Genomic DNA, 12868 nt, shown 5'->3' with positions numbered 1-12868 from the left:
ATGCTATCAGAGGGACCAACACACAAACAGACAGAACCAGAACCATTAAACATGTGTGTGTCTACTTCTAGTGCCCTTACTCAGACCACACATCTTCAACCTCAACCTTCAATTCGATCACAATGACACACCGGTAAAGTTTTGTGACAGCACCTCACAAGGTTGTGGATAAACACAGAGAAAAGAAAGAAGATATTGTTAAAGATTGCTAGTCCACCAGAAAAATTATTAAATGTGGGTTGTTTTTTTGTTTGTTTGTTTTTGTTTTTGTTTTTTCTGCTTCAGCTGAAAAGTTGCAGATTAAATATTTTTAAGGCACTTAAATGGCTTTATTATTGGGTGTTTTTTGGGGGGGGGCTGGGGTCTGAATGATTGCACTGAAAGACGTTAAGGTTGCAAATTGTCAAAAATGCTAACAGGAATTGGGTCAGTATAAGTATAAACACAAAGTTAAGACATCAAATGGAATTAAAATATCAGGTGAAGTCAAGCGACAAAACAAATTGCAAGCTCCTTGCATTGATCCACCCTGGTGCCAAAGAAGGGCATTTTGGCAATTCACTAGAAAAGTACTGATGTTTTTCCTCGCAGTGCTGCTTTGATTTGGCTTTGATTGTGCCCTGCAGACGAATCATTGCCCTGGATTTCACCACACGTTGTATACATGAGTATATCGTGTCTGTGGAGGTTCTCAGTCATCCAGGTCATATTTACTCATAGTATATCCTTCCATGCATTCCTGGGGTCAGAAGGAGAGCAATAAGAGACAATTTGTGGAAGGGGATATTTCTACGTAAACTTCCTTGAAGCTTGCCTCATCTGTAGCTAAAAATGAAACCACTCTAAATCCACTTGAGTTGTTTTAATTAACCTTACCGCAAAATGCCTTTCTAACATGAATGACATCAGCTGTCTGATCACGAACAGCAGATGGTCCAGATAAGGGACATCACTGACTTCCTGCTTTTTTGCCTCAAACCAAAAGCAACTCCATGGGAATATTGTGCCCTTGTTCATTTCCCAACTTCCAGTTTTAAGGTCACTGAAATCACACTCATTTACCATCACGGAACTTTTTGGCATGTAGTCTTGTCGCAGGCTACAAAATTACAAGAAACCTGAAGAACATGTGACATATTAAAACATTTTCTGGTATGAAGAAACTTTAGAATCATTTATATATCAAGCATGATTAAATAAAGATTCATTCTAAGTGCATGCTTAGATGTTTTTGCAACGCATTTACAGATAATCTGCCACTAATGCAGGCAAAAACAACCCACCAAGTCTCCACGTCCTATTGCCACACTGTTCACTCCAGGAGTGAAAACCATGAATCACTGAAAAGGTTACTGATTTGCTGTTGAATGTTGTCCCCCCCGCAAGCCTCATTTCCATTAACACCTTTCACAGCCCCTGTCGAGGGACCGTTTGTTGGCCGTAAGTCAAATTGGTGTTTTTGTGAGAAAAAGCTGAGGCTTGAGCGCACGTGTCTGTCTGTGTTGTAGTGTTCTGAAAACATGTGCTTGTTCCCCTGACGGGAAAAAAATGAGACTGTGCTGAATTAAATGTTCAAGCTGTTTCTACACAAACACTACTGTTTGGGTTGTTTTATGAATTTGGTCACTTTAAACAAAGCAAACATATGAAGAAATGTAAGTCCGACTGGTACACGGAACCCCTGCTCTGTTCACCTTTTTTAATGCAAGGTTGTGAGCCAGAACTTGTGTAGTTCATATTGAATTTGTCAGGTTAAACTGAATTCTGTGGTTGAATTCTATAGCAGAATTGCTAGTCGTACACATTTCATCATCTCATCTTGCCTTTTTAGCCACCCTAAAGAGCCCAAAATAACTGAACTTGAGTGTTTACATAATTATTTTTATGTCTGCTATGCACTAGGACAGGAGAGGGATGTAAATAAAATTCAAGAAATAAAGCCTAAAGAGCAGAGATACAGGTAAGTACAGGTGCACGAGATATTCTTTGGGATTATGGTGGATGAGAGCCATCCTCGGCAATAGCTCATATTTTGGATTGACATACTGAACTCGGTGGTGCGCTGAAGCTTCTGATCACTCACAATGTTGCTTATCTCGTTCATCCTCCTGGATTTGTGTGGCATGTATCTGAGCGTCCCTTGGTCTCATTTATTTATTTATTTTAGAATTTTTGTGTGGTCTTTACTGTCTTGTCTTTCTAACAGGAGAAGGTGATGGTATTGCTGTAATTTTCCAGTTTGTAAGATTGAATTGGAATAGCCCTTTCCCCTAAAGCTCACATTTTTAAGACAGACAGATTGGATTCTGGCTTTTGGTGTTCAAATCACACACCTTCTCAAGGTGATGGCTGGATGGCTTTGAAACAGCCCCTCTTCAGTTTGAGAACAGAGTTGGTGATTGAGGATGAGAAGCTGAAGGAGTGTAGTTTGTGCACCTGCAGAGAAACATTCGATTTAAGGAGAGGAGACAAAAGAGATGTGACAAAGGTGTGTCTGTGCAGGTGTGTGTGTGTCTGTGTGATAAAGAATGATATCGGAGAACACAAGACCACAGAAGAGTACGTGCAGTCTTTGTACTTAACACAGATCCACCTGTGATGCTGTGAGTCATGTAATTGGTTCAGGCAGACTAAGTGACAAAGTGAACAAGAGTGTTACATAAACAAAATAACTACTGTCTAGACTCTGTCCCTCTTTTTGCAGCAAATACTGTAATCCAAGGAAGCCCAGCTGGGTGTTAGATCAAAGCCTCTCATTTGCAGAAGAATGAGGGATCAAAAAAGGACAATTGCTTGTCAAATTAGAGAATACTGCTCTGTTGCATAGAATTTTTCCTCAGTAACTCAAGATCAGACACATCTAATAAATAATAAGTTGTTATGTAATTGACTTTAAAAACCATACTATGTATCCCTTAAATGGACAGATGATTGGTGTGCAGAAAAATGCAAGCTTTCTGGTGGAGGCAGTCGTCTGTGTCATATACTACGTGTCAGTGCTTGATGGTACTCTTCGTATCAAAACGCTCTCATTCACAAATGGATTTAGGTGGATTTACTTTAGCGTGGAGCTTTTGTCAAATAACTAATCATGATATACAATATCAAAACTAAGACCGTAAAAGGTCTCAATGAATTCTATCTTTTGCCCGTAGGTTGTGTTAATTAAAGGATAATGATCAGAGTCCAGGGCCAACACTGTTTAAAAGAACTGAACTTGTTTGTTTGTTTGTTTGTTTGTTTGTTTGTTAAAAGCAGTTTTATGGAACTTAATTATTTGTTTTGCACTGTAGCACTTTAAATAGCAGTTATTCATATGCCTGGTGACACAATAGTAGCTGGTACGTTTTTGTTGTAGAATCAGATTAATACATTTTGCATTGCTTGTCATTTCATCATAGGTGATGTGCCTGCCTTCTCGATAATGTGCTGTCACAAAGATTGTTTCATGGTTCACATCAGGCACCTGGCATTTGAACTGAATTATGACTCCAATTGATTTCTGGCACAAAAATGTCTGAGAACATCAGAAGCATGGATTGTTATTGAGTGTTGACTCCAGAGACTGCCTCTCATAACAGGGTGGTTAGTCACAATGGGACCGCAGTTCACAATTCACAAGGAATCAGTTGGTATGGTCCCATAGTGCAAAGTGTTTAAGTACATTCCACATTTCTTTGCTATAGAAATTTTGGGCAATGTGTCAGAGAGAAAAAATACATTATATTTCTAAAACATTAATTTTACACATTAATATTGTATTTCTATCACAATTTATTTACATATTGTATTGTTACAAAAATCATGTTTTTTTTCCAGGGTTATAAATGAATTAGACAGTCTAAAAGAAAAAGATTTAGTTAGTATACCATGTCAGACTACTATGTGTAACCCACAGTACATCACTTCCTTCCTTGAGATAATGCAACATTGCTTTACAATGCAGAGGAATGATTACACCATAATATTAACTCTCTAACAATGATGATGAACATGTTTGCAGCACAAAGCAATTTTGAGCAGCTGTGCTTCAGTGGAGGTGAAAGAGCCTTGTGGTAATTTAATGATAAGTATCACAGTGCTTTGGTTCTCTAATTCTAATGAAGGTACAAAATTATGCCATGGCTGAATAAAGTCAGTCAGAGATAGCTTTTATTATACTTTTATAGTTAAACTCTTGAATGTCACATGATCAGAGGTGAAAGAAAACAATTTAATACTATTTTCTTTGAGATAAAAACAGCTCTTAGAGGGCTGTTTTGATTTATCATATGCAATGGGCTTCTTGGCAAGACAGCGGCCAATAAACAAAATGAATAATTTGGTTGCCTGGAAACAGTGATTGGCTACTCCTGTGACCACTTACTGTTTGTGTTTGTGGAATCATCCAAGCATCTACAGACGGTTTGAAAAAACAAAAACAATAATTCACTTCACTTGGATGGTTTAAATTAACCTCCATTTAAGTAAAACTAGCATTCCAATCTCTGCATTTAACGTTCCTTACGTGCACACTGTGCCTCTAGTCCATGCTAGGGCTTAAATAAATTAAGTGTCATGTTTACAGTAGACATACAGTGCAATTAAATTAAATTAAACTTAGGCAGTAGCGTTCGAGGCCGAACAGCTGAAATGCTCCTAACTACAACTCAACTAGTGCTACATCTGTAGGGAAGCAGGGTCCTTTACAACTGCAGGTCCTGTTGTTATTGGTAAACGGATATAGTTTCAAAACAAATGTTAGGCTACCATCAAGTGGTATTTTTTTGCCATTGCTCAACAAGGTTTCTTCTCCTTAAAAAAAACCCCAAAAAACCTCCTTGTCTTGTAAACCAAACTCTTACACAAACCTAAGCCGACTATTGGTCAGTGAAAGCGATCGTTGCTTCGAACTGTTTTACCATTGGTTTGTTGAAACTCGAACAGCCAGCATGCTTGTCTGAGCAAGCGTTCGTTAACATTAGGTTGGCTCTTTGATAGTGTACTGATTCCGACAATCAACAGGTTAGTGTTTGAGTTATTATATTGTAGTTAACAGAAATTACACAAATATGTGAATTCGAGGATTACACCCTCACATACATCTTTACAGTTATCGTGCTCAGCAGCCGGGTTTTAGTTAGCACCATTCGACTTTGATTTTTAGCTTTTGCTAATTAGCATGGTTAAGCTTGTTTCATCTAGGTTAGCGTTAGCTAACGCCAAGCGTTTTAACGACAACTAGTGTTGCACATGAGTTTGCTGTTTCAGGGCTGCAGCCACAATCCCTACCGTCCTCGACTCTGCTACAAAATCCAGTTTAAATGTGGCGGTTTGCATCGTTTGTGAAGTGACGACGTGGGAGGCGCAGCACGTAGCCAAGTGAAGTTAATGTTGCAGGGCAACAGTATAAGCATCGGCTTTAGAGTAACAGACACCCAGGTTCTTTCTTTCCACGTGGTAAAAAGTAGATGTCGTACTAAAAACGGTGAATTAAAAATTTTCCCAACATCAACAACTTGAATAATCCCCGGTAGTTACGTTAGCATACCATTTGTACAGTCAGTTGCCATGGTAACATGCCACAAGCTATAACGCTAATACGTTCATATAAACAGCGCTGAGTAACGACAGCCAGTAACGACGATTTTGTGCATCGAAAGGTCAGTAGCATTAAGATTACATGCTTTATCAAGGCTAGGTGCTAATAATAATGTTCCAGAGGACGTCCTGGTGTAAGGTATGGCCAAGAAAATTGCGTTACATGTAGCGTAGTTATCCTTTACTTTAACGCTGCTGTTAGCATGACAGCTGTGTTTTTACAGTGACCTGACGCTATGTTGGTAATGCAACACTAAACGTTATTTCTCTATATGCAGTTAATTATCATGCGGTTATATGTGCTGAAGCCACCTCACTTCATATTACTGTGAACAGTATTCATGGTACTTTGTCGTATCTCATATATCAAGTGCCATCGCCGTGTTCATAGCACGGTTTTACAGGCTTCTAATCCGCTTTGTACGTCTTATTTTTAGGGATGGGGCAGCCGCCTGTGGTGATCCTCCAATACCAGATGAATGGCAGGTAGTGACGGTGCAAAAGCAATGTTGTGCTGCCGTGTACAATGAAGAAGATATTCAGCTTTACTAAGAAAAAGAAACACCCGTCTGGTACACCTGACAGTGGTAGTGTGCTTTCTGTTGGCTATGAGCTAAAAGACAAGGACCTTGGGAAGGTTCACAAAGCTGCGGCTGCTGGCGATTTGGCAAAGTTGAAGCAGCTTTCTAAAAAGAATGATATCAATCAACTTGACAAGGAGAACAGGTAAGTGGCATTTAAGTCACGGTCTTTAAAGTTTTTGTATTCTGCATTCATTAGTAATTCAATCACTTTGATTTTAAAATTAATCTGATAGATAATCTGATGTTTGATAGATGTTTGCCCACAGATGAATGCAGCAGACCAATATCTTTATTTCTAGTAGTTTTGGAATAACAAAGCACCTTTCAAAAACCTAATTGCAATGCCGAAATGTTGTGTTCTGGGTATGTTATGTGCAGTTCTGGATATATTGTTGTATGTAATGTACAGTGTGGATTTTTTTTTTCTACAAATAGCTGAGTTGTGGTAAAACTATGTCCAATATTTTAAATGATAAGAGCAAGCTGCCAGCTGTTTTAAGCACCAAGTTAAATGTACATGACACCCCATTGTTTCTTTCCTGCTTAGGTTTCAAGGTATGATCTTGTTACCATTTAGAATTACTGTGTCAGAAGTAACTGAGTGGTGTGCACGGGGCACTTAAGGCAGTTTACTGAAGCTTGGCTTGTAATAGGAAAAAGTAGAATCAGTTACTTATCAAATCATTTCAAATATAAAGCCTTACACATTTTAAAGCATACCTTTTGTAATTGCATGTCAGTAGTGGAACTGAAATTTCAGGAAATTATAATCTGGTAGCAGATAACTGTCACACAATTTGTGAAAGGAAAATCTCTATTTTGAGCACAGTTGATGAGGTTATTTGTTATGATAACATTATCATTGAAAGCACTGTGTTTTGCTTCTGACAAGAGCATCTGCCAGTTGAATGTAATTGCAGTTCTGATGATCATGAGTAAAGAGGAGCCTTGTATGGGAAAAACTGTGCTCCAAACATCATTGATTACATAATATGTGAAGTCACACAATATAGTAATGCATTTCAAAAAACTAGAATTGGGACTGATCTGATCCAACGTACTGACGTAACTCACTCGTTGGATATCCGACTGACAGCACAGATAAATGTACAGTAATCTTCTAATATAGTAAGTGTTTTTTTTTTTTACTGTTGCAGAACTGCACTTCATATTGCCTGCGCCAGTGGACATGTTGAGGTGGTGCAATTCCTCCTTGAGAGCAAAGCCAAGCTTAACCTATGTGACAATCAAAACAGATCCGCCTTAATGAAGGTAATCCTCGATGACCAGAGTACAGCACAGAGTGATTCTTCATTTAATGTAAATTGTGAGAATCATAGTTGGTTACTTTGCTCGTATATTGTTTCAAGCCTTGTTCAGGCTTCTGCATTTTCATAAATTCTGCATTTTATCAGGCAGTGCAGTGCCAGCATGAACGCTGTGTGAACATACTGCTGGAGAATCATGCCGATCCTAATCTGGTGGACATCAATGGCAATACAGCCCTACATTTAGCAGCAAACATCCCATCCATTTCAACTGCAGCCTTGCTGCTGGAGCATGAGGCTGACATCAATGCACAAAATAAGGTGACCTAATATCTCTCTTAACTAATATACACCTAAAATATTAGCAGCTGGGCAACATTTGACATACCACTGTATCTTAATGAACCATTAATAACAGTTATCATGCTGTCATATTGTCTTAACAAAAATCTTAAGTCTTTACTGTAATTAGGGGAGAAACTTTTAATGTCTGCTGTTTTTTAGTTGTGTTCTGCTAAACACCTGTCACAATTTGTTAATTGTGGTCTTGTATCTAGGAGGCATTCACTCCTTTGACTGTGGCAGTCCGTGAGGACCACATCGAGATGGCTGCTTTCCTCCTCAAGGAGGGTGCCAGTGTGAATTTTGTGGACCAGGATCAAAGGTCGGTACTAAACAATGTCATGTTTGTGGTAGATGTCGAATATTAATATTACTGAATCCACTGTTAATATTTGGTCATGTTACTGTGACTAATGTGCTTGCAGGTCCCCATTAATGATAGCTGCTGCTAATGGACAAATCGGTATGTTACGACTGCTGTTGCGGTTTGACGCAGATATCACACTAAAGGATACCAAAGGATGGTCAGCTGATGACTACGCAGTGATGAATGGGCATCATCCGTAAGCTTCTTTTTTTTTTTTTTTTTAACTCATGTCCTGAGATGGGTTTTTGGTTTGTGAGTAGAACACAGAACAAAAACCAATTAAACAGTCAAAGCCCACAAAGGGGTCATTTCATTTGTTTTCTGTTTTATTTATTTATTTATACTCATTAGGAATCATTTTTTCCTCATTGCTTGACTCTCTTGTAGCTGTTCTCTCCTGATCATTGAGCACAGTACCCAGAGGAACGATGGGCAATCCCTATCATATCAAGGTCCAAGCAAAAAGAAGCAAAAAATGCTGTTAGGCAGTCCTTCCCAAGACATTGAAGCAGGCTTCTCTCTGGGAGGACCAGCTACTGACAAAGATGGTTGGTATCTAGAGTCTTTACCATATAATAGCAAATGAAAGTAGTGTAAGGGTTATTGTGACTATCCGTTATTGACTTTGATTATTTCATTTGTTCCTCATGCATTACCTCTTGACTGGATCTAGAGCATGGAGCAAATGAAGCAGGGAGAGGTATTACTCTGCATAGATGAGCTTTGTTTGCAATATCAGTCAAAGGCTGATCATGAACAGCTACTAAGGATGGTTACTAACTCCTGTTTTCAGGAAATGCAGAGAAATATATTTTTTATTTAAGATATTTTTATACTGCTTCGACTGTAGTGCTTTGTGCAGTTTTTCTGCTTTTTCAGAATTACATGCCCTAAAGATCTTAGTATTTGATGCTTTTAGTAATAAATAAAATATGACATGTGCTTTTGTAAAATTGACTCATATGAGGTGTTGAAAACAAATTCCTCTGCTGTGTTGCAGACTTTGAGGACAATTCTCACTCAGAGTCACTAAGTCGGTGAGTATAATATCCTTTTATATATATGGATATGGATTTCAGTTGACTTCAAGGCTCAATCTGTTCTTCTTCCCTCCTCAGTGTTTCAAAAAGTGCTGCAGATGAATGGCCTTCATCAGAAGATGATGATGAATCAGTTTTAATCGAAAAGGTTGGCTTTATTTTTTGTCTTTGTGAAGAATGTTACGTTTAAATTGCATTCTGACCTTGATTTGATATGCTGTCTTTCAGAAACCACACAAGGTGAACCTAAGGAAAATGATTGCATCTAAAAGGGGAGAAGGTACTGACAAACCTTTATTCACTTGTTAGTATCCCTCTATAGTTTGTGGTTTTTGGTAATAATCTTTTATCCTTGCCTGCCTTTAGCTTCTGAACTGCCTGACAGATCCTTGAGTGGTACAGAATCTGAACCAGAGAGTGATAATAGAGTCCAGAGAATCCCATCCCTCCCAAAGGCTTTACCATCCAGCAAAGCTCTGCAGCACCCAGTAGATCCCTCTCCCATTTCCTTCCTCTCAAGAGCTCCCCAGATGACTTCTACCCCTCTTTCAAGCTACGCAAAGGTAAAATATTTGTGTTGAAGCTTTGCCACATGCCTTTCTGTGACATCTATTCTCCTTCTGTTTTTCCTCCAAATGCTTAAAACACACAGACAGTGCAGCTGAGCAGCCTTCAAGTAGTAAAGCAAGAGTAGACTCTGAAGAGGGAAGCCCAGAAGCTGAGGACTCTGAGGAGGAAATTGGAGAAGAGGAAGAAGAAGAGGAGGAGGAGGAGGAGGAGGAGGAGGAGGAAGAAGAAGAAGAAGAAGATGATGACGATGAAGACGAGGAGGATGATGAAGAGGAGGAGGAGAATGATGATGATGATGAAGATAATGAGGATGGGGAAGAGGATGAAGAAGAGAACGAATGTGAAGAGGAGGACGATGACAGCTGTGGGGCTTCAGCTGAGGCCAACCCTTCTGAATTTGAAGATTTACAAAAACCGCCTGTTGCTGCTTCCCTTAAGATTATTGAAAGAGCTAATGCTCAAAATATACCTGGAATCTCTCACAACAGTGAAACACGTCCTGATGTTGTAGGTGAGAGTGCAGATGTCTCAGAGGAAGATGACACTGACTGCCCAGCTGGAACTACAACTTATGCAATACCAGTGACATTAGATGTAGAGGATGATTGTGTAGTTTCAGCTGTTAGGGTTGAATCAAAATTTTCTGATGAAGATGACAGCCTTGGAAGGGAGTGCATACAGTCATCAGACCAAAACAGAACTTCAGTCGTGGGTTCAACAGGACGTCCCACACCATCTGGACATCACACAGAAACGGAGATTAAAGAGGAAGAATTTGAAGGAGAAATGGAAAAGGATGGTGATGATGATGATTCCTGGAGCAATAAACAAAATAGCGGTGCTACAGTGTGGAATGACAGTGATGATGAAGAGGATAATCGAACAGGGGGATTTGGTCGCAACACAGTACTTGCTAATCGAAGACATGTGCCTTTGGGTGGTGTGGGAAATAAAGATGGTTCCTCAGATACTGAACATGATGCTGTATCCACCAAAGAAGCTTTCAGGGAAGGTAAACGCAGATCCTCATGGGGCTCCTCATTAGAAGAGAGTGACGCTGACCTACCTGAAGAAGATGTGGTCAACAAGGAGACATTTGATGAGAAAGGTGATGATCAAGCATCAGACTTACAACCAGAAGCAGCAGCACTGCATTCAAAAAACACATTGCCTCAGGCAAATGAAAACCACCCAGGTACCTCATGGGATTCTTCATCACCAGTGGAACCATCTACAAAATGTGTCTCACCTCAACCAGTGATGGATGAACCTATATCTTCTGTGGGATTATGCTCAACAGGCACTCCTCAGTCCAAAAACAGACCAGAAAAAACAATAGCAGACGAATCAGAGTGGGATACCTCTTCTGAATATAAACAAAATGATAATGGGTCCTTCACTAAAGATGAAGTGCTGGCCCCAGTTTCTTTAACAAATAACAGAAAAACAGAAAACTATCCAGGAGAGCAACAGTGTTCTGATGGCTCTTGTGATGAGGAAGATAAAGAAAGTATTGAGAGAGAGTCTAATGATCCCTCCCCTGCTGTGTCACCAGTACCTGTGAACAAAGAAATGACCAGAAACCAGTCACAAGAGCACAGTAATGTTAAATCAGTTGGTCAGTCGTCACAAATGGCTGGAGAAATAGACTCAGAAAATGATAACAGCAATGATAGTAGTTGGGATGATGAAAATGAAAGTGAAGAGTCAGAAAAGCAGAGACAGCAAAAGACATCAATGAAAACTTCACCAAAGTTGAGGTCTGCAAGTTCAATAGACAAGTTAGAGAAAGAAGCTGAAGTAGATGATATTGAAGGAGATGAAGACAGTGAAAAGGTTATTCAACCTGTTGCTGATGGAAATGATGAGTCTTCAGAGAATAACAGGCTGGAGGATGGAATGGTGGATGTTAAAAGAGACAAACCCACCAAAGATGATGATATAAGTGAGGATTCTGATAGCAAGGACCAAAAGCTGCAGTACGATTTTGTCAGCGCCACGGTCAAAATTTCTAATATGGGAAATGATTCTGATAACGCTCTGGATGGATGCGTGGGCGAGGGCAACAGGTTAGGCGGCGAACATGAGGCTGTTTTAACTGCGTATGCTCCATTGGAAAATAGAACCGCTTTGGTTTCCCAAACAAGAGTGTCCTCAGGTGACCTTGATGAAGAACCAATAAGGAAACATATTCTTTCAAGCCCTCCCACCAGAGATGATGTCACTGCTTGTCAAGACTGCCATTCAGACGGGAGCACTTCTGATGAAGTGTTACCTCAGACTGACATTGATGACATTGATCTAGACTCACCTGATGAGGCTGAAAGCATAGACATGGGAAGTAAAGAGATTATAGACGTTGAAGAGTCTGTTGTGCAGGTAAAGAAGGAGTACAACGTAGTTTTTAGCTGTAGTGTAGCGGTTTCTGGAATGTAGTGTGGCCTCTGTGTGCACTCTTTTATCACCTTTTTTCGTATGCTGGTGAACACTGGTGAACTTCTTTGTTCGCCTTGTGGACACATGCCTTAGCAGAATTAGGTTAAATTAGGTTAAAGTACTTGATTGTGGGTAAACAGATTTTCTTTCACAGGAAGAAAATTCCACTGGGGATGAGGATGACGATGATGATAAAGAGGAGAGAGGTGATGAGGAGGACCAAGGGGAGGAAGAAGACATCTCCGAGGGAAATGATCAACCTGAAGAGAGCAGAGAGTCCCTTGACGCCACCTCATCTGCTCCTGAGACAGAAGTCTCTAAAAATAAGAAAAGAGGCAAGGAGCAAATAATTTGTGTTTACAGCTTTCTCAGAGATGTTTATCTGCCAGAGTTGACAACATAATGATCTCAACTTATAGTATCTAAAGGCAGCCTTCCTTAGTTTACAGTAACTGCACAGTCCGACCCATTGCCTTATTAACTGTTCTACCTTGAACAGTTTCATGGCAATAAACATGTTGGCACCTACTTCATTCAGTCATATAAAATGCTCTGTCTTGTTTACTTTTGTTATTATTTTGTTAAGTTGCATCATTTGATTTCATAAGAATTTTGTGTGCTTTTGAAATACACAGCTATGATTTGAATCAAATGTAATGCACTCCTGTCCTAGATGTAATT

The 12868-nt window shown here is 39.6% G+C and overlaps 1 protein-coding gene across 5 annotated transcripts in view; it reads left to right on the top strand.

Annotated features, from left to right (window-relative positions):
• Window positions 1-12868, top strand: part of si:ch211-272n13.3 (ankyrin repeat domain-containing protein 26) — an 82660-nt gene that overhangs the window by 52729 nt on the left and 17063 nt on the right. For 2 of the 5 annotated variants that reach the window (XM_046393280.1, XM_046393278.1), the window contains 12 exons: window positions 6018-6306; window positions 7322-7436; window positions 7580-7753; window positions 7990-8096; window positions 8200-8337; window positions 8529-8689; window positions 8815-8841; window positions 9142-9178; window positions 9260-9329; window positions 9410-9461; window positions 9548-9744; window positions 12342-12522. In XM_046393280.1, coding sequence (XP_046249236.1) covers window positions 6107-6306; window positions 7322-7436; window positions 7580-7753; window positions 7990-8096; window positions 8200-8337; window positions 8529-8689; window positions 8815-8841; window positions 9142-9178; window positions 9260-9329; window positions 9410-9461; window positions 9548-9744; window positions 12342-12522 — 1459 coding nt within the window. In that variant the 5' untranslated portion in view covers window positions 6018-6106. Of the gene's footprint in view, window positions 1-4863; window positions 5005-5139; window positions 5637-6016; window positions 6307-7321; window positions 7437-7579; window positions 7754-7989; window positions 8097-8199; window positions 8338-8528; window positions 8690-8814; window positions 8842-9141; window positions 9179-9259; window positions 9330-9409; window positions 9462-9547; window positions 9745-12341; window positions 12523-12868 lie in introns of those variants that run through there. The other 3 variants (XM_046393277.1, XM_046393279.1, XM_046393281.1) reach the window with 3 other exon arrangements.

Source organism: Scatophagus argus, chromosome 7 (assembly GCF_020382885.2).
Source record: "Scatophagus argus isolate fScaArg1 chromosome 7, fScaArg1.pri, whole genome shotgun sequence".
Lineage (NCBI taxonomy): Eukaryota > Metazoa > Chordata > Actinopteri > Scatophagidae > Scatophagus > Scatophagus argus.
The sequence above is the reverse complement of the archived record's forward strand: the minus strand, read 5'-3'. Positions and strand labels throughout refer to the sequence as shown.